General features: G+C 35.0%; 1 protein-coding gene across 3 annotated transcripts; it reads right to left on the reverse strand.

Annotated features, from left to right (window-relative positions):
- Positions 1-18312, reverse strand: TYW5 (tRNA-yW synthesizing protein 5). Of its 3 annotated transcripts, none has more exons than XM_033430489.2 (8): positions 18242-18312; positions 13265-13419; positions 8953-9022; positions 6503-6547; positions 5735-5872; positions 3901-3988; positions 3389-3505; positions 1-419 (listed from the first exon to the last, which is right to left on the reverse strand). In XM_033430489.2, the coding sequence occupies exons 2-8, from the start codon at positions 13294-13296 to the stop codon at positions 163-165; spliced, it is 747 nt and encodes a 248-aa protein (XP_033286380.1). In that variant the 5' UTR covers positions 13297-13419; positions 18242-18312; the 3' UTR covers positions 1-162. The 3 variants fall into 3 exon arrangements, with proteins under 3 accessions (XP_033286380.1, XP_004262929.1, XP_033286383.1); XM_004262881.3 differs by lacking the exon at positions 18242-18312 and adding an exon at positions 17969-18219; XM_033430492.2 differs by lacking the exons at positions 13265-13419; positions 18242-18312 and adding an exon at positions 17969-17989.
- Between the last annotated feature and the right edge of the window lie 10 nt (positions 18313-18322).

An 18322-nucleotide genomic window follows, 5' to 3' on the forward strand; every position in this document is an offset into this window, starting at 1 on the left:
TGCCTTCATACTTCTTTAATCTGTAAATCTGAGATTGATTTATCTTTCCTATTTTAACAAAGGATAAATCTTTAAAAAAATAATTTACATCTTGTTATACTTCTCCAGTATTTGAGTTGAACTGTATTTAAAAGTTTATGCTCACTGCATTCACTTCAATATTTATTCAAAGTTTTTGCTATAGGCTTTGTCTTGAATGTGCAAGACCATTCGCCGTGCATAGAAGTCCCTGTATTCCTCTGGTAATTCAGCCAGGGTTTTTAAGGCTCTGTCCAAAATTTGTGCAGCTCTTGATGCTGCTGTAGGATCTTTGTTTCCATAGGTATCCGTTTTATCATAGCATTCAGATGGAAGATGCTTCCAAAAGACGTTCACTCCCACTCCAAACTCTTCAGATATTACATTATGGAACCATAAAGCTGGAGAAGTTTTAAAAAAAAAAAGTTAAAAATAAAAGCTAGAGTTAAAAAAAAAAAACCAAAATGTCAGTGAAATATCACGAATTGCATTATAGCCAATGCAAGAAATAATTCTTGTAACTAGATCCCTTCGTTAGCACACTCCCAGCTTTTAACAGAATCATTTTAACTTTTATGAATTGCCAACCAATTTAAAGTGTCAATAGCACAACCCTACGTTTAAAACCTTTGGAAGTAGCAAATTTTCCTTTTAACTTGAAAGACATAATAAAGTTATATTTGTTTTGTAGTTCTGTAATTTGGGGCTGTGTTTTGTGTTACTTGTTTACACTTCCTGAGTCACACAACCACATCAAAAGTGTTCATTTTTTATACACAGAACATTTCAATTATTTGAGGAGTATCTTTGACCTTTTCTGACTCAGTACAGTACTTTTGTTCTCAAAGACTTCCTGTACAAGCTGCATTTGGTTTTCTAACTTGCTTGAATCTGCATTCACTGTAGCCTCCTCAGTTTTACATTTCTAATGCAATTATAATCGTCTTATATTTCTTTCAGCTCCTTTATAATAAGTATATAAAACTAAAGCAAATATTTTGGTTGTGGAGAGGATGAGTAAACTTTTATCATATAGCTAATTAATATTTTACTTCCACTAGAAAGCTTACTTCTTTGTTTTCAATTGAGTCTAAATATTTTCAAAACACAGGTGCTACAGAAATACTAAAGCAACACTACAATATAATAAAGATGAAATACTAGTCACATCCAAAAAAAGTTTAATCCTGTGGAAAGGAGAAAGGAAGATTTATAAGAAGCTAAATTTTAGAAACAAACTCATTCTGAGTGCTCTAGGAGAAACAAAAGCTTAAAATATTTTGATTTACAAAACTAGGTTCCAAACATGGTTTTAATCTTAACTACTCTTTCTTTCAGAACCTTTTTTTCCATATTCAATGTAACAGGAAAAAAAGGTAACTATTCTGTTAAATTTACATCCGAAGATGGGACTTCTGCTCTTACTTCAAAATATATGCAAATGTTCAGTATTTCTGTTTTGTTTTTTTTCTTCTTTTAAAGTTGTATACAAAATAAGGGAGAACTGCATCACCCTTAACCATGCTCTCAAGACACAAAACCCCAAAATTTAAGTAATGGCAATGGATTTAAAAAGTATGTGCTGGTTGTAGCAATCCCACTACTGGGCATATACCCTGAGAAAACCATAATTCAGAAAGAGTCATGCACCCCAATGTTCATTGCAGCACTGTTTACAATAGCCAGGACATGGAAGCAACCTAAGTGTCCATTGACAGATGAACGGATAAAGAAGATGTGGCACATATATACAATGGAATATTACTCAGCCATAAAAAGAAAAGAAATTTGAGTTATTTGTAGTGAGGTGGATGGACCTAGAGTCTGTCATACAGAGTGAAGTTAAGTCAGAAAGAAAAAAACAAATTATGCTAACACATATATATGGAATCTAAAAAAAAAAAAGTTCTGATGAACAGGACAGGAATAAAGACACAGATGTAGAGAATGGACTTGAGGACACGGGGAGGGGGAAGGGTAAGCTGGGACGAAGTGAGAGTGGCATGGACATATATACACTACCAAGTGTAAAATAGATAGCTAGTGGGAAGCAGCCACATAGCACAGGGAGATCAGCTCGGTGCTTTGTGTCCACCTAGAGGGGTGGGATAGGGAGGGTGGGAGGGAGACGCAAGGGGGAGGAGAAATGGGGATATATGTATATGTATAGCTGATTCACTTTGTTATACAGTAGGAACTAACGCACCATTGTAAAGCAATTATACTCCAATAAAGATGTTAAAAAAAAAATGTGCTGGTTGTTTTCAATGAAGATTAAGAAGTCAAGTATCAAATTTTTTTTTTTTTTTTTTTTTTTGCGGTACGCGGGCCTCTCACTGTTGTGGCCTCTCCTGTCGCGGAGCACAGGCTCCAGACGAGCAGGCTCAGCGGCCATGGCTCACGGGCCCAGCCACTCCCGGACCAGGGCACAAACCCGTGTCCCCTGCATCGGCAGGCGGACTCAACCACTGCGCCACCAGGGAAGCCCCAAGGTATCAAATTTTTATACACAATTATGTGAAGGACATTTTATCAGGACAATACAAAGATTAACAAAACATGGTTTCTTGTCCTCAAAGAATTTATAATCTAGTCCCAAATGAGAATATCATATTATTATTAATACTTTTTAACTTAATTTTATTATCACTGAAAAGTTATTAAACATATTAAACTTATTAACTTAGATATGGAAAATAAAACTATATAAATAGAATTTGTTAATGCATCCCTTTAATCTTAATTATGATTTTATAATCTTTATAATCTTCAGGTATTCAGTTTTGCATAATAATTACAGATGTTAATTATATCACTGGTTACTAACAGTAACTAATGCCTATTTACTGTTCAAAAACATTAAGTGACACTAATTCAGACTGTAGAAAAATGATGCACACAAAAGATATCATAGGTATTAAGACTAACATTTTTATATTTAATAAAATCTCTAATCTCTCTTGGCTTTGAAATATATTTACTATTTCTTGGTAAATACTTAAGTGACAGTTCTAAAACATGTTAATATTTTAGAAACAAAATGATTTTAAAAGTACAATGAGGTATAATCTTCTCCTAGATATAAAGTATCTTGTTTGAGATCCTTTAATAAAAGAATAAAGAAATTAGAGTATAATAATATTATATATATATAATATTATATTTATAGGTTGCCTTTGAAAACAAGATTGTTAATATTGTAAGAATTTGTCTAAGCATACTTTAAACACACACACATCTGTGTATAAAAATCATCTTGTATATGACAGGATACATCTAACAAATTTTTTTACTAAAATAATCATATAATGGATGGAAGACAGAGTACAAATATTATAAACATCAAATTACTGAAGTCTAGAAATCTTACCAGGAATGAATAATACATCTCCAGCTTTAAGGGAACATTCATACCGTCTAGCCTTGGAAAACAGTGGATATTTAGCTAAGTCTGGGTTATCTACATTCAGTACTTCTGATTTAGTACCTGAAAAGTTCCAAAAAAGGATAATATAGATTGAGCAGTTAGCATTTTTCTAAAAAGTAACCACAAATATAAATTTGAAAAAAATTTTTTTTCCTGTACAACTACTTCTGTGTACTCACAATGTGAGAATGATTACTATTCTCCTGAAACCTAAGACAATTTTCAATAACACATCCTTTATTTATAACCATTGACTTCCATGTAATATAATTAAGATAATCTGAAAATCTCATTCTTCATATTGCCTATCATTACATACACAATGGAGAATACAATACATCATAATTAGGAAGAAGCCCTATAAAGTTTTTCTATGAGAATGAAGAGATTAAAAAAAAAAACTAACTGAATAAATAAAACTTCAGAAATTTAAACTTAAAAAAAAAAAACAGTACCTGATAAATATAAATATTGGGCATCTCGAGGACTGAATAGTACAACACGCTTTTTTCCTGTCACTTGTATTAATAAGTTATCCATTACCTGAAGACAAATAAGAACTTATGAATAAGCAGTATCTAAAATTCAAATACACAGAACCAATGGTATTCCAAACAGTTAACCGTAAATCCTATCCTTTAATAAAGCTTGACTCACATTACCTAAAACTTATAGTAGTATTCTAATCTAACAAGGAAAACAGTTGTGTTACACAACTGTGTCGTTATTTCTCCAACACTGTCTTAAAATGGGAAGGATTGGCAAGCTATTAGGAAATCTGAAGTCAGAAAACTATTTGCCTTTGCCCCACCATTCTGACAGCAAGTATAGTTACACCTATTTGAGGCTCCCCTTGGTAAGTATCTATTTTACTTATCTGTCAAGGAATGCTATAAGGCCAAAATTAGACAACAGGTTGAAAGCACTTAGGAAAACCAGGTGTTGGGAAAATAAACAGTACTGCTGCAACTACTGCTAAACTCTTTTACTATATGGCCAACCATAATTTGGTTATAGGTATGTATCTTGATTTCCAAATTATTTCTATAGGACTATAACTTGGCAAATTTTCTTGATGAACCTATTAATAATGGACCAATCCTGACTTTTCCTGTGTTTGTAAGGGTACACTACATTAGTACAAATTTTGAAAAATGTTAAAAGGCAGAGCTACATAATTCTCAGCTAAGGAATTAAAATATATACTAAGCAAGATATATTCATGATTATTGAGTACATATCACTTCTACCTAAGCATTTCTCCTTTTACCACTAACCCTTGACTTATGTAAACTTTAACTATATAACTAGCATTCCTTTGACTTATTTTTATGGTTAAGAAAAACTTTATAATATTTAAGATAAAATGGATACTACATAAAATAGTCATTGAATACAGTTAAAAAGTTTGAGTTACATCATTTTCTCACCTTATCATTCATGTAAATAAAACCTTAAAAAATATGCTAAGACTTTATATCTATCTCATTTAATTATAGAGTTACTATGTTAAAATCCTCCCGAGGGCCTCAGCTAAACTGTAAAACACACTTCTAAAACTTTATTAAATTTAACTCAGAACTTTTCAAAATATTCTTTTATCTTTAGAAACCTATTAGGTATTGCTTTAAGCTTTCTAAATTTCTCCACCCAACACCAAACCAAACACAATACTAGATTTTTAATATTTTTAGATACTTATATGCATATGTTTAAGCAAATAAAATTGTAACACCATAGAATAAATGATCAAGATCAATACTCTACACATCTTGCTGCTCAATAAATACAGCACACACTTGACATTCTCAAGGGATATACAGCCTAAGACCTTCAGGTGTCCCCAAATTCTTATAATTGGAAATGGCTCTCCACAAACTTCTGCCTTTCTCCTCAACAATGGTTCCATCTAGTCATGTATCACTTCAACATCCTCATACTACAACCTTAACATTTTTCCCACTTTCGCAGCTTTCCCCCTCATCTGGTGTCCACTTTTCACATGTTAAAAAAAACATTTCAAAAAACGTAGTATATATATTATGAGGAACCAAGAATAAGACCACAGAGAAATGCAAATATAAGAAACTAACTAGGCTTTGGCATTAACTAAAATAATTCACTCCCATACCACTGCCTTGCAGAGCACCTGTTTTCAAACTTCATGTTTCAGCAAATTACATGTCAAAGATCTTTGGGGTAACCTCCAGAAAGTTGAAACTGTGAATGTTAAGTCCATAAATTCTAAAGAGCTACTGTAGTTTTAGATTTCTCATTTATGTAGCATACATCATAGTGGGTCCAAAGTTGTAACCCTGGTGAGCTAATTCGAAAAACACTGGAAAAGAACTGCTCTTCTTTGAAGAATTTTGGAAACTTAATATCTCCTTCCAATAAAGGAAACTGCTTTCTGATATCTGCAACATCCTGCATTGAGAGAAACATAATGAGAATTTTAATAATAAACACAATATTGGCATAATGCTTATTTTATCTAAGGCTGCCATCAGAGCCCATGATAATAAGGAGGAATGGGGCAAAACTCTGCTCACTGCTTTAAATACTAGGATGTGACCATAGCCAATGCATGATCTTTCAACTGAAGGAATGACAGACTATGTACGAAGACATTCAACAATATCACTATTGTTAAGCTTAATATGCTTCACTAATAGAAAAGTTCTTCCTACTTTAAGCAAGAATCATACAATCGCCATCTACTCTAATATTGAAGTTTTGGAGTCATCAACTTGAATATAAGTTATCAATTACATAAAACCTGTGGGTACTACTAAGGCAGAAGAATAAAAGAAGGTAAAGAAATAATAGTGCCATAAAGAGAAAAGATAGAATCTGACTTGATCATTTTAGGGACCACTCCTTAACACTGTGTCCATATCAATTTGATTCTGAATACATATATATGAATTATCCAGGATTTTTATAATTATTTTAGATTATATTTTATTAGCTGAATGGCCATCTGTAAAATATACAGTAGAACAGATTTCTTAATTGTGGAGAGATTAGACAACTTGTTACATTCAGAATTCTTACCTTTCTAGGGTCTTCTCCAAGTGATCGTAGGTAGTACTTCTCATCCTTAAACATTCCAAAGAAAAACAACATCAGTATTTACTTTAAAATATTAGAAAGTAAAGATGGAAGGAAATGAATCTGAAAAGCTAACCCTCAAGTCATTTTTGAAAAAGTTCCATTTTCTTACCCTTTGTACTAATGCTCTCTGGTGGCTGTATGAAGAAATGTCTCTATATGCCGCTAGTAATAACGACAGGATCCACAAAACATTAAGTAAAATAAATCCTAAAGGTGACACATACATACCACATCTAAAGCCACAATGCTTAATTTAGACTTTATACTCCAAATTATTTACAATCTTAACAGTGCCTTAAGACTTAAAAGAACTCCCATTTGTATAGCACATATGATCTCAGAGCATTGCTAAGGGCCAACGACAAACTAATATAATATAAATGTAGAATAGAAGATAAATAAAATACTTTATACTTTTAAAAATCTGAAACATTGCATTTTATAAAGCTAAGTTTATCCCTAATCACATAATTCTCAAGCCAAATCCTTAAGAGTCAGCTCATGTACGAATTAGAAATATGTAATTTCATAGTAATAAGTTTAAGTTGATGCTTTAAAAAATTGTCAATTATAACTTCACTGAGTAGCTCTAATAGGGAACTATTTGAATTATGACGCACTGTATTGCCTGCATTTCCTGTAATAATTAGAGAACTGAGATATATCAGGTCAAACACAGGGGCAACCCAACTCAAGAATTCTGCCTCTTTTATACTTACATTGACCATTATAACACAAACTTCAAAATGTATTTTATTTACCCTAACAATATATTATACATCTCTGTTCATAAATTTTACTAAACTCCTAGATTCACTGTTTTTAAAATTTTAACTAGTACCATATCAGATAAGTTCCATAAATTTATTACTGGCTAAATAGATTTCAAAGTATGTTCTTTAAAATTCTAAGAGTCTCTTCCAGTTCTAATGTTTCAGGATTTAAAAGGTAAATTCATGTGGCAGGTACAGAGAAGCACCGCAGACTGCCCTTCAAGAAAGGGTTCATAACTTATTGCAAGGAGTGTGATTAAGTTACAGCTGCCAGCTGTTAACTCCTGCAGGTCCACCTCATCCTTTGAACTAAAGGTCATGCTCTTCGTGGGGTAGCCCCAGCCAATGACTAAGCAAGATGGTAAAAGGCCTAGACATTGCTACCCAAGACAGGACTCCTCTAAGAGGTCGTCTTCGCTCAGGAGTTCCACACTGATCTGGCAGAGAGACTGTCAGCTCTGCATCACCGTCTGATGGCACCCTCTACCCAATCCTCTCCTTTCCTTTCACAGGTATTACTTCCCAAAAAACCTTCTGTAGTCCTAATTCCATCTCAGCGTATGCTTCCTAGAGAACTGAACTAATAGTCCGTATTCATCTTACTTACACACTCACCCTAATTTTTAGACTTTAATTTATCTTGTCTTGCCCTTTATCTTGTTTCTTTTACTTCACTTGACATTTCATGGCTATTTACATCTGTGCCACTCATTACCCTTGGACAGGAAAGGACTGATACCAAAGGGCAACTGAACATGTATGTTAAAGCATGGCTGTAAAGTTAAAAAACATTTTTCAGGTACAGCTAATGGATTCAGTTTTAGTAGATATTCTAGTCATGCTACAGAATACAGATTTCTGGAGTTTGTAGGGATACTGGTGGATCTAGTGTAAACATCACCCGATGACAGAACTGTGAAAACAAAACATTTTTACCACCAAACTGACCAGCAGCCCAGCTGGCTCAGATGCAGACAATAGCTTTCTTCAAAGCTTAAAAAGCAGTTTATTTTTCAAATGTGCTTTTGAGATAACAGAGTAAATTTTTTTTAAAAAATGTATTTATAAAAGCCTCAATGCCTTATCTCAAGACATTTAAATTATTTAAAGCTGGATTTAATGTAAATAAGTAGAATTCTTCTGCATTTAATCCTGAACAAATATTATAGTAAATACACACAATAGAAGTCACATTGATAATAACAATAATAAAATATAGAAATAGTCTAATAGTAAGATATGAAAATAAAGTTCTCCATTAGCATTTGAACTTGGCACATCAGACCAAAGCATTTTCAGAGGAAGTAATATTAATAGCTAACATTTAGTGAGTGGTTCCTATGTGTCAGGCACTGTGCTAAGTATTCTATAGATTTTATTTAGTTAACTGTCACAAAAACCTTATGAAATAGATACCGTTATTATTCCTATTTCATAGATGAGAACACTGAGGCATAGAAAGATAATTTGGACAAGGTTTGAGACCTAATAAATAACACAGCTAGGATATATATATGGAAGGCTATAGTTCTTACACATCTAATATTCTTTTATAAGAAAATAATTTAGTATTTACATATTAATGCTTTCCTAAGAAAATGTGTTAAAAGCAGTTACCTCTGAAATAAAGAATTCCTTATGCTTTTCTTCAGCTGCCCTCTGAACCAACTTGCCAAAAGGTAAAGTTCTGAAATAAACACAAAAGAATCCTTGGACTTAGTAAAATAAATCATCTAGTAATACTCTAGTCACTATATATATATATATATATATATATATATATATGCATATATATATATGCGTATATATATATACACACACACTGCTTGTTGGAGTTTGATATATCTTCTGTTTTACAATATCCATAATTTTTATTATAACCTATTATGTGGAATTCTAAATTTTCAAAATTCATTTAGCATTGAGCTTATTTGACCTAGGTTGGCTGAAATTTTGATTTCAAATAGATCTACAGTACAGATGGATCCTTCTCATATCAATATACTCCTATTCTAAGTTGCTGTTAAGAAAACTGTTTCTGGTTCTATGGTATATACGGTATCTTTGGAAATAAACCAACTTTCAAGCGTTTATTGCTACTAATTTTCAAGTGTCCTCGCAAAACAAGTCTTGTGATGAATGGGGCAAGCTATCAACACCAATGCTACTTCGGAAGAGACAACAAGCAAACAGTCCAATGAAGACAAAGCCCCTCTGCTTCTCACCAACCTGCCTGCCTTCTGGCAGTAGCACACAAAACTGCTCTCATCCTCCTGTACCACCCTCTATCATTTCAGGCTTCTGAGGAATAGCTCAGGAATTCCAGTGAAGTGACCAAATTTTATTCTTCTTAAATATTTCTGCCCAAATGCCTGTCTCCTTCCATCCTGGTGAACAGGGCTGAACACTGCAGAAGCAAAGTTTGTTTCCTTTACCTCATGCTCTTGAGCCTGAAGGGCTGTCTTTTCTCTGCATCACATCCTATCCATTCAACCTTCTAGAATCAAATGTACTGCCCCCTATCTGCAGATGATACCTGTAATCTTTCACTCTTATTACCAAATATCTTTCCACTTGATATCTGTACTGGGGAGGTAAGATTTCCTTGTAAGAAGATGACCTTGCAATGTTTTCCTAGAAACATACTAGGTTAAGATAAATGTGGAATGTCAGCTGTCAGAACAGGTAACATTGTTTATTGTAAAAAATGACCCTTTGGGAATCCCCCGGCGGCCCAGTGGTTAGGACTCCACGCTTCCCCTGCAGGGGACACAGGTTCAATCCCTGATCGGGGAACTAAGATCTGGCATGCTGTGCAGTGCAGCCAAAAATAAATAAATAAATAAAAAGACCCCTTATTTATTGTGTCTAGACTAGAAGGATGGTGAGTGGACTATAGCCACCTGTTAGGAAGCAGAGGACTTGGCTTCTCCCTGTGCAGCATAACTCAGTAACTGAGCATGTTCCTTGGAGGAACTGAGAAGCCAAGGTCATGAGCCATTTCATGCTGCTGGTTTCTGCGCACTAAGTGGCTTAGCTAAGCTAGGGTGTTTCTGCAATCCACCTCTATAGTCAGTCTTGTTCCCTTACAAGTAAGCTGTCACTTGGTGAGCCAAAAAATGGTTTCTGGATTGGTATAAGGACTCCCACTGATTCTATCTGCTGCAATACTGTTTCCTGCCTTGTATTCCTTTGCAAAGGTAAGTGAGTCTGATGCCAGATTATGGACTAGCAGGTGTCAATCAGAATTTGAGGACACACTGCTGATAATTATGTAGAGTGAGCACTCAAGAGAGAAGAAAGGAGTCTGTCATCTACTCAGACCAATCTACTACTACAGTTTTGGCTAATAATATCAACAAATTTATTTGTTCAATGTTTTCCATCTCTGACCTCACTATATACTCTTCATTCCTACCAAAGCATCTTTGAAGAGTTTGGGAACAATGTGGAAGCCTCTCTGGGCCAAAACTACCTCTGAAATTGGTGCAGTTGCTAAGGCTTTTTTACTGGAGAGAACCCAAGACCTTTACAAGAAGAGGCCAGATAGAGTAGCTCAGGCCAGAGAAGCAGAACTCGGGTGCCCCCAGCAACCTTCTCCTTTAGGTCGTAGTACCTGTCAGAGCTTCTACAGAAACTAAGTTGAGAGAAGAGGAAATGAGGTATATGAATTGTTAAGTTCCTTGGCCTTAAGGTCTTATCTATCCTATGCATGTTTCAATAAGAAGGGCATCTGCTATAGAAGATCCACTTGTCTGGACTGACATACAGACCAGTAAGGGAGGTAGTATCAAGGAGGACTTAGGATTATTAGGACTTGGTGGAGTCAGGCAAATTTGGGTATAAGTCTTAGTTCCAACATTTAGAGCTATACAATCTTAAGTTATTTAACATTTTTAAACTTCCATTTCCTCATCTGTATAATTATTATTTAAAAAATCTACCTCACAGAAGTCTAAATGAGCAATATAATCTAGGATGCACAGTACCTGACATATAGTAAGTGTTCAATAAAGGACAGGTGGTGGGGTTAACAACAATGATAATACAGCAGCATGCAGTAGTTACCAACATTTAGAAAAAGAAGAAAAAAAATCTTCACTGTTCTGCTCCCCATTTTGGAAAGGCTGCTTCACAAAATCAAGATCAGGAATGATGAAAGTATAACAAACAATGAGAGCAGGATGATGATAGGAGTCAGATGATGTCATAGGCAGAAGCAGTGAAGCAAAGCTTATATAAGATTCAGACTTAAAAAAAAATCTATGGCCAGAAGAATAACAACTGTATCCTTTCACTACACAAGGCTCTTCTTTTTTATAGTATACTGACTCTGGAAGAACAGTTAGAGCTACCAAGAGGAGAGAAGTAAAAGCTAAGACTTGGAAACATATTTATCTTCAAATGTTTAAAAAGCAGAAATGCAACCTTAATCTGAACTGATAATAATTATATATGTGCGTAGGTTTTCTTACTTTCTAGTCTCTGTCTTTGGTCTAGATGCCTCGCTTCTTTCCTACTCCCTGATAACTGCCAAAAATGACTAAATCTATTCTCCTTCTTACTCTAAGAAACTAATCTTGCAACTCCTTAGTAGCTGTAGTGAAAGGCTTAGAGGAAGCTGGAATAGGAACTATTACATAATATATGTGCTTCAAAAACATGTTTTGAAAAGTTTATAGGACATGACATAACATCAAGGCAACTCAAGATGAAGTTTCAATACCCATTTGTTACAGCATTGGGCTCCCTGGAAAATAAACATCATTAACTGCAGGCTGAAAAATGCTCATCATTCCAGCACTTTCTTCCACTTTCTTGATTTAATAAAAAATGAAAAGTTCTTACACTTGGAAAAATTTATGGTAATTAAATTCAATCCATGGCCTATTAAAAACCAAAACTGTAATGGCAAATATTCAAAGGATCAAAAACCGAGAAATGCTTTGGCAAGCTGCTATATGAACTTGGGAAACTCTACTGAGAAAAGAACGGCCCTGGACATTAGAAGCTCTGTTTAACTCATCTTTAAACTCTGGAAGGAACAGTGAAAGCCACCTTTCTTTAAAAATCAGTCTTTTGTGAACAACATGGTTTTTCAATAGACTGAATTTGCTGGGAACTGCATGTGCTCAGAATTTGAAAGTTGTTTGTTTTTAAATTTAACATTTTTAGTGAAACTCAAGGGAATAAACTCATGGGAATAAATAGCATATTAAATCTATAAGGCTGTAGCATTTAAAGCTTTCAAGTTTAGATATTCCACAGCATTTACCTATCTTTTACTTTTAAGACATTCCAAAGCATAAAACGACAACCATGAGGGACATTTAAAGTATTTAAGATTATTTGGACAAAAAAGAAAATTAAGCCTGATTTATCTAAGTTGATAAAAGATTATACCAAACATAGTAACCACTTGTCTTATATTTCTGGAGAGGGCAGAAAAAGAAAACATGAGCTTATACTTATCTAAAAACAATCTGGAATTAAAAAATCTTCCCAAAATAAGGCACTTAAAAATCAAAATAGGTTATAAAGGAAAACTTTAGAATTTATTACTCTAGATAACAATTACTAATGTGGGAGGATCAAGTAATTAATGAAGCATTGAATGAATACAGTACACTGAGCTTTAGATGAATCTAACTTTAGTTACAGAAATTCTGCTCTTTCCATGACTCCAGAAGGTATTGGGTACACACTATATTTTTAAAATGGTCTTTGGAAATGTCTTTGTATAATTATGTAAGCTCAGAATTCTTGTCTTTTAAAAGCCATTCTTTAAAAATTAGTAAGCTATTCCACAATTATATCAAACTAGCCAAAAGAGAAAATGCCATATAATCTTTGTATAATAATGCAAAAATATTTTAAAGGTTTAAAAAAAGTTATGTGTATCCCCAGAGTAAACCTCAGAAGAAAATACCTATACACAAAGTTCTTACTAATGAAGTCCATCTGGGCAACTGCAGCAACATGAATCTTCACCTCTTTCCTCCCTCCAATTTGGCTTAGGTAATCCACTGTCCATTTGCTTGTACATGTCCCCAAATCAATTCCTTCCAACACTAGAGGTTTTCTCTGTGTGGAAAAAATCAACCAAAAATTAGGGAAAACCAACAATGTATCAGGAGCTGTATTTGGTAATAAAGGGATAAAAACAAATAAGAAATGATTCTTTATCCCAAGATGCTAAAAATCAAACCTTCTGACAATTCATGCTGTAACTAAAACAGGAAGAGGACCCATGTAATATAGTTAGAACAAAATTTTAACATTAGGAAATCAAAACCAAACAAAACAGAAGTGCCACCATAAGCTTAGAAACAAGAAAAATCTGAGTATTATTTAAAGCATTCTCTAGAGTGTTATTTATGACAAAACATACAACTGATTAAAATTTGTGCTTTATACTCAAATACTGTTTGCAACTTTTTATTTTGACACCATTCTAAACTTAACGAAAAGTTGTAAGAACATTACAAAGAACTCCCGTATACCATCTACTCTGAGTCACTAGTTGTTAATTTAACATTTTGCTCCACTTACTTTACCATCTGCTCTCACTCTTGTTATATGTGTACAGAGAGAAACATATTAAAGATAATTTAATTTTTTCTAAACTAGTTCAGTGTAAGTTGCTGACATCATGCTCCTTTATCTCTAAAACTTGAGTATATTTTCTGAGAACAAAGACATTCTTTTATATAACAACAGAATAATTATCAAAATTATATTTAACACTGATATAATACTTTAATCCAGACTGTATCCAAATTTTGCTAACTGTCCTTATAATATCCTCTATATTTTTTCCCTATATCTGAGATGCCACATTGTATTTAATTACTATATCTCTTTTACTCTGGAACAGTTCCTCAGACTCTCTTCTATGACATTGACATTTTTGAAGAGTAGGCTAGTTATTTTGTAGAATGCCCTTCAACTTGGGTTTATCCGATGTTTCTTCATGATTAGATTCAGGTTACACATTTTTGGAAAGAATGTACCACAAAAGCAATGTTGTGTCTTTCTCAGTGCAACACATCAGGTAGCACATGATATTTTCCCTATTATTTATGATGTTAATTTTGATCAACTGGTAATTCCTGCCTCAATCAAGTATTGCTACGATGAGTGTAAAAATCGTGATAAAAAAAAAAACCTCCATCACCTTCTACATGTACTAGTTGGTATTCTAATGTAAAAATCAGCTCTAACTTCTCCATTCACTTATTTTATTCACTGAGTTATAGTCTACTGACATAATTTTGATGCTCAAGTTATCCCAGATTTGGCCAGCAGGAGTCCCTTCGACCTGCCTCTTGTGACGTTTTACCTGAGCACTTCTTACTTTATGGAAAAATAACACAATCCAGTATCCTTTTACATCTCTGTCCCAGCCCTCTAGTCATTTCTTCAAGCAGCTCTGGTTTCTTCTAGTGGGGAATGCTGTTTAGAAACCATGATCTGGGTGCTGAATGTGTTTATGACTATTGGTGTGTCATTACTTCTAGGCCTTCTCAGTGGACAGAGCTAGGAAACACACGAAGGTGTGTATATACTCACTCCTCCCCAAATATATATATATACACACACATATTCTGCATATGCATATAGTTATATCTATCTATTTCTCTTTCTCTCTCAATATGTACTATACACATACACACACAATTAATGGATGTATGATGAACCATGATACTCCCAATATGGATACCTAATTCTGATCTTATACCACAAGATTTATTCTAATATTCATTGTTTATATATTTGTAAACTCCCTTCTCTTAGTGGGAAACCTGGTTCCTATCATCCTCAATGTTTAATCAATTGTACAATCCCAGAATTCACAATAAGTGCTTTTGCAATTGCTAAGTTATACCACTGTAAAAAAAAGTCTACAAACTAGAATTCAGTATTGTTTATGGTTCTTTTTGTTTTTAGACTGATATATAATCAAAGAATTGTGTTCAAAAGTGATTTAGGTTACTTCTCCTCCTCTCCCTTACTTAGGTTCACTTCTTACTTTTATATTCTATATTAGAGTTTGGTTGGTTTTTTTGAACCATTCCTTATCCTTGTTAATTTTACTATTATTATTACTGTAGAATATAAAACAGTAACGTGATCTCCAAAGTCAAAATTGTACAAAAAAGGTCACCGCATCTATAATCACCCACCTCATAATCACTCATCCCCTATACATAACCAGTCTCATTAATGTCTGGTTTATCGTCCCTGTATTTCTTTTTTGCATAGTGACCAAAAATATATATACTTTCTTATTTCCCCTTCGTTTTTATACAAAAAGTGTCTTATTATGTATTGTTTTTGTAATTTGCGTTTTTTTAAAAATTTAAAAATATATCCTGGAAATCACTACTATCAGTTCAGATTATTTCCCTCATTCTTTTTTACAGCTTAGTACACCTTAGTGTAAATGGACAATTTAATCAGTCTCCTATGCATACGTTTTTAGGTTATTTGTAATAATTCGCAAGCATAATAAACACTAGAAATTTTCATACTGTTGGAAATATATCCCCAGAGTAAATTCCGAAAGAGGAACTGCTATATCATAAAGTAAACACATCAATAGTTTTGTTAGATATGCCAAATTCCCCTCCATGAGGGTTGTACTACTTGGCATAAAACGTGAGAGTACCAGCTTCTTCACAGACCCACAAAGAATATTATTATTAAAGCCTTTTGATTTTTGCCAATATTATAGATAAATGGTATCTCAGTTTAATTTCTCTTATGAATAAAACTGAACATCTTTTCATGTGTTTAGATGCCGTTTTTATCTTTTTGTCAACTGTTGATTTTTTAATCAGATTTTTGCCCTCCCCCCATTAATTTTTAAAAGTTCTTTACGTACATGGGCTTTTACTGCCCTTTAATGAAATATGTTGCAAATATTTTTCTCCCAGTTTGTATTTTATGTACAATTTTAATCATTTATCACACCTGAGTCATAGTTAGAAAGCCCTTCCATAGACCTAGATTGCAGAGAAATTTACCCATGTTTTCCTCTAGTACTTAACGTAGTTTCTTTTTTTTATTTAGATCTCTGATCCATTTGGAGATAACTCTTCTGTACGGTGTCAGATATAAATCTAATTTTATCATTTTCTAAATGACTGTGACCATCCACTTGTCCAAGCACCATTTATTTAAAAGTTCATCTTTGCCCCAGTGATTTTTAAAATGTCGTGTTCATCACATGCTAAATTTCCATATATATATATATCTCCAGAGCCTGGATAAATACTTGTGTGTGTGTACACACGTCTATCTTCATCCAGACTTTCTATTTTATTCCTCTAGTCTGTCTATTCATGCACCCGTACCACACTATTAAATATTAAAACATGTTAAAAAAATCTGATAGGACTATAACCCCTCACAGCTTTTCTTCAGTGTTTTCAGGTAAAAATGTCTTGTTTTGCAATTTAGTTATTAATTTCTAGTTTTATTACATTGTGACCAGAGTGTTGTTTGTAATTTTCCACTTTATGAAGCTTAGTGATGCTTTGTGACATATTGTATGTCTTGTCTGGGAAGCCTAAATTACAAAACTCTTTTTGCTATTCATCTTCCAAAGCATTTCCACATACATACATCATTTGGTCTTCATAATACTGTCCTGAAGGCATCTTATACTAACGTGTCCTGCAGTGAGGTAGGGAGGACAGCAACCTATCTAGCACTAGTCTCCCAAATAAATTAAGGCTTGAATCCTCCCTATAGGTTGCTAACTCCTAAAAGAAAAAAAGTTCATCCCTGACTTTTGTAAGGACTGTAGCTCAATGACCACCCTTATAGGTGTAAATATCAACTGAAATTGCTGGAGGGAGGGCGGGTTTCTTTATCATGAGCAGGCTAACTGTAAACCTGTGGGTTGTTTTTTTTTTTTCTGTAAATATCTGCTGGCCTCTTTATCTTAGTTTTTCTGAAGCCTGGATTCCCTTGCAAAGCACGGCAAGTAAAAACACTTTTTTTCCCCATTAGTATTTTTCTCTGAGAACTAAGGTTCGAATTATACGTATAAGAGAATCGAACGTCTGAACTAGAACCCACGTTAGTTAGAATCCAAGACCACTGGAAGTTTGTCGGGGGATTCCCATTGCTTCCCCTTTTGGCTCAGTGCAGTGAAAAACTTCTTCAGATCCAGTAACTCGCGTAGACTGACAGGCGCCGTTCAAGCCACTGGCTGGGGTTGGGGGCGAAACCTCCTCTAGATTTTAGAAAACCCGATGGAAAACTGGTGGTGGTGGTAGTGGGGAACTCCCTGGGTTGCCATGGTAACGGTAGAAGACTTTGTAATCAGACTCCCGCAAGGCCGCTAAGCAGCTAGTAGGGCTTCTTGGGCAAAATATTTCTCGTAGCCAGCGCTCTGCCGTCAACCTGCTCCCCAGAAACGTGGAACGGAAAACTTAACAGATGAGCCAGTCAACATCCCCTTTGTGCCCTCTCCCTTGGCCGCCGGGCCAACCTGCCACCTTAGGCCGACAGCCACCTCCTCCCACACCCTGGATCGCAAGAAACCAATTCGGAGCCGCTGGAGCGCTAGGGACGGGTATCCACCGGCTTCCCGCGGTTCTGCCCCGCAAGAGGGCCTCACCTGCGTATACAGGTGCTCCATGAACTGCTCCTGCGAAACGCCCTCGAGCCGGGGTACCGGGAAGCACTGCTCGGCCATGGTTGCTCACGCCCGTCCTCTTCCAAGTCCTGGGAACCTCGGCCCTAACACGTTCCAACCGCGCGGACCGCCCGGAAACAGGTCCGGGAGAGAAAAGGTCCACGAGGCCGGCTGAGTCGCGAGAGCGGCGGGTTCCGAGCGCGGGGCTGGGGGCCGACGGGCATGTGATGGAGAGCAGGGAAGTGGCGAACTCACCAGAGGTGCAGTAAGTGGCCAGCTTGACTCTCGAGCCTCTTTCTCCGAGTCCCGCCGAGGTGGTTTCCCGCCGACTTTGTT

This window comes from Orcinus orca, chromosome 7 (genome assembly GCF_937001465.1).
Source record: "Orcinus orca chromosome 7, mOrcOrc1.1, whole genome shotgun sequence".
Taxonomy (NCBI): domain Eukaryota; kingdom Metazoa; phylum Chordata; class Mammalia; order Artiodactyla; family Delphinidae; genus Orcinus; species Orcinus orca.

Coding starts and splice junctions, on each gene's coding strand:
- TYW5 (XM_004262881.3), bottom strand. CDS start 18,046: ATGGCCGAGCAGTGCTTCCCGGTACCCCGGCTCGAGGGCGTTTCGCAG. Junction 13,420..17,968: donor TGGAGCACCTGTATACGCAG/GTGAGGCCCTCT, acceptor TTTTCCACACAG/AGAAAACCTCTAGTGTTGGA. Junction 420..3,388: donor AGATGTATTATTCATTCCTG/GTAAGATTTCTA, acceptor AAACTTCTCCAG/CTTTATGGTTCCATAATGTA.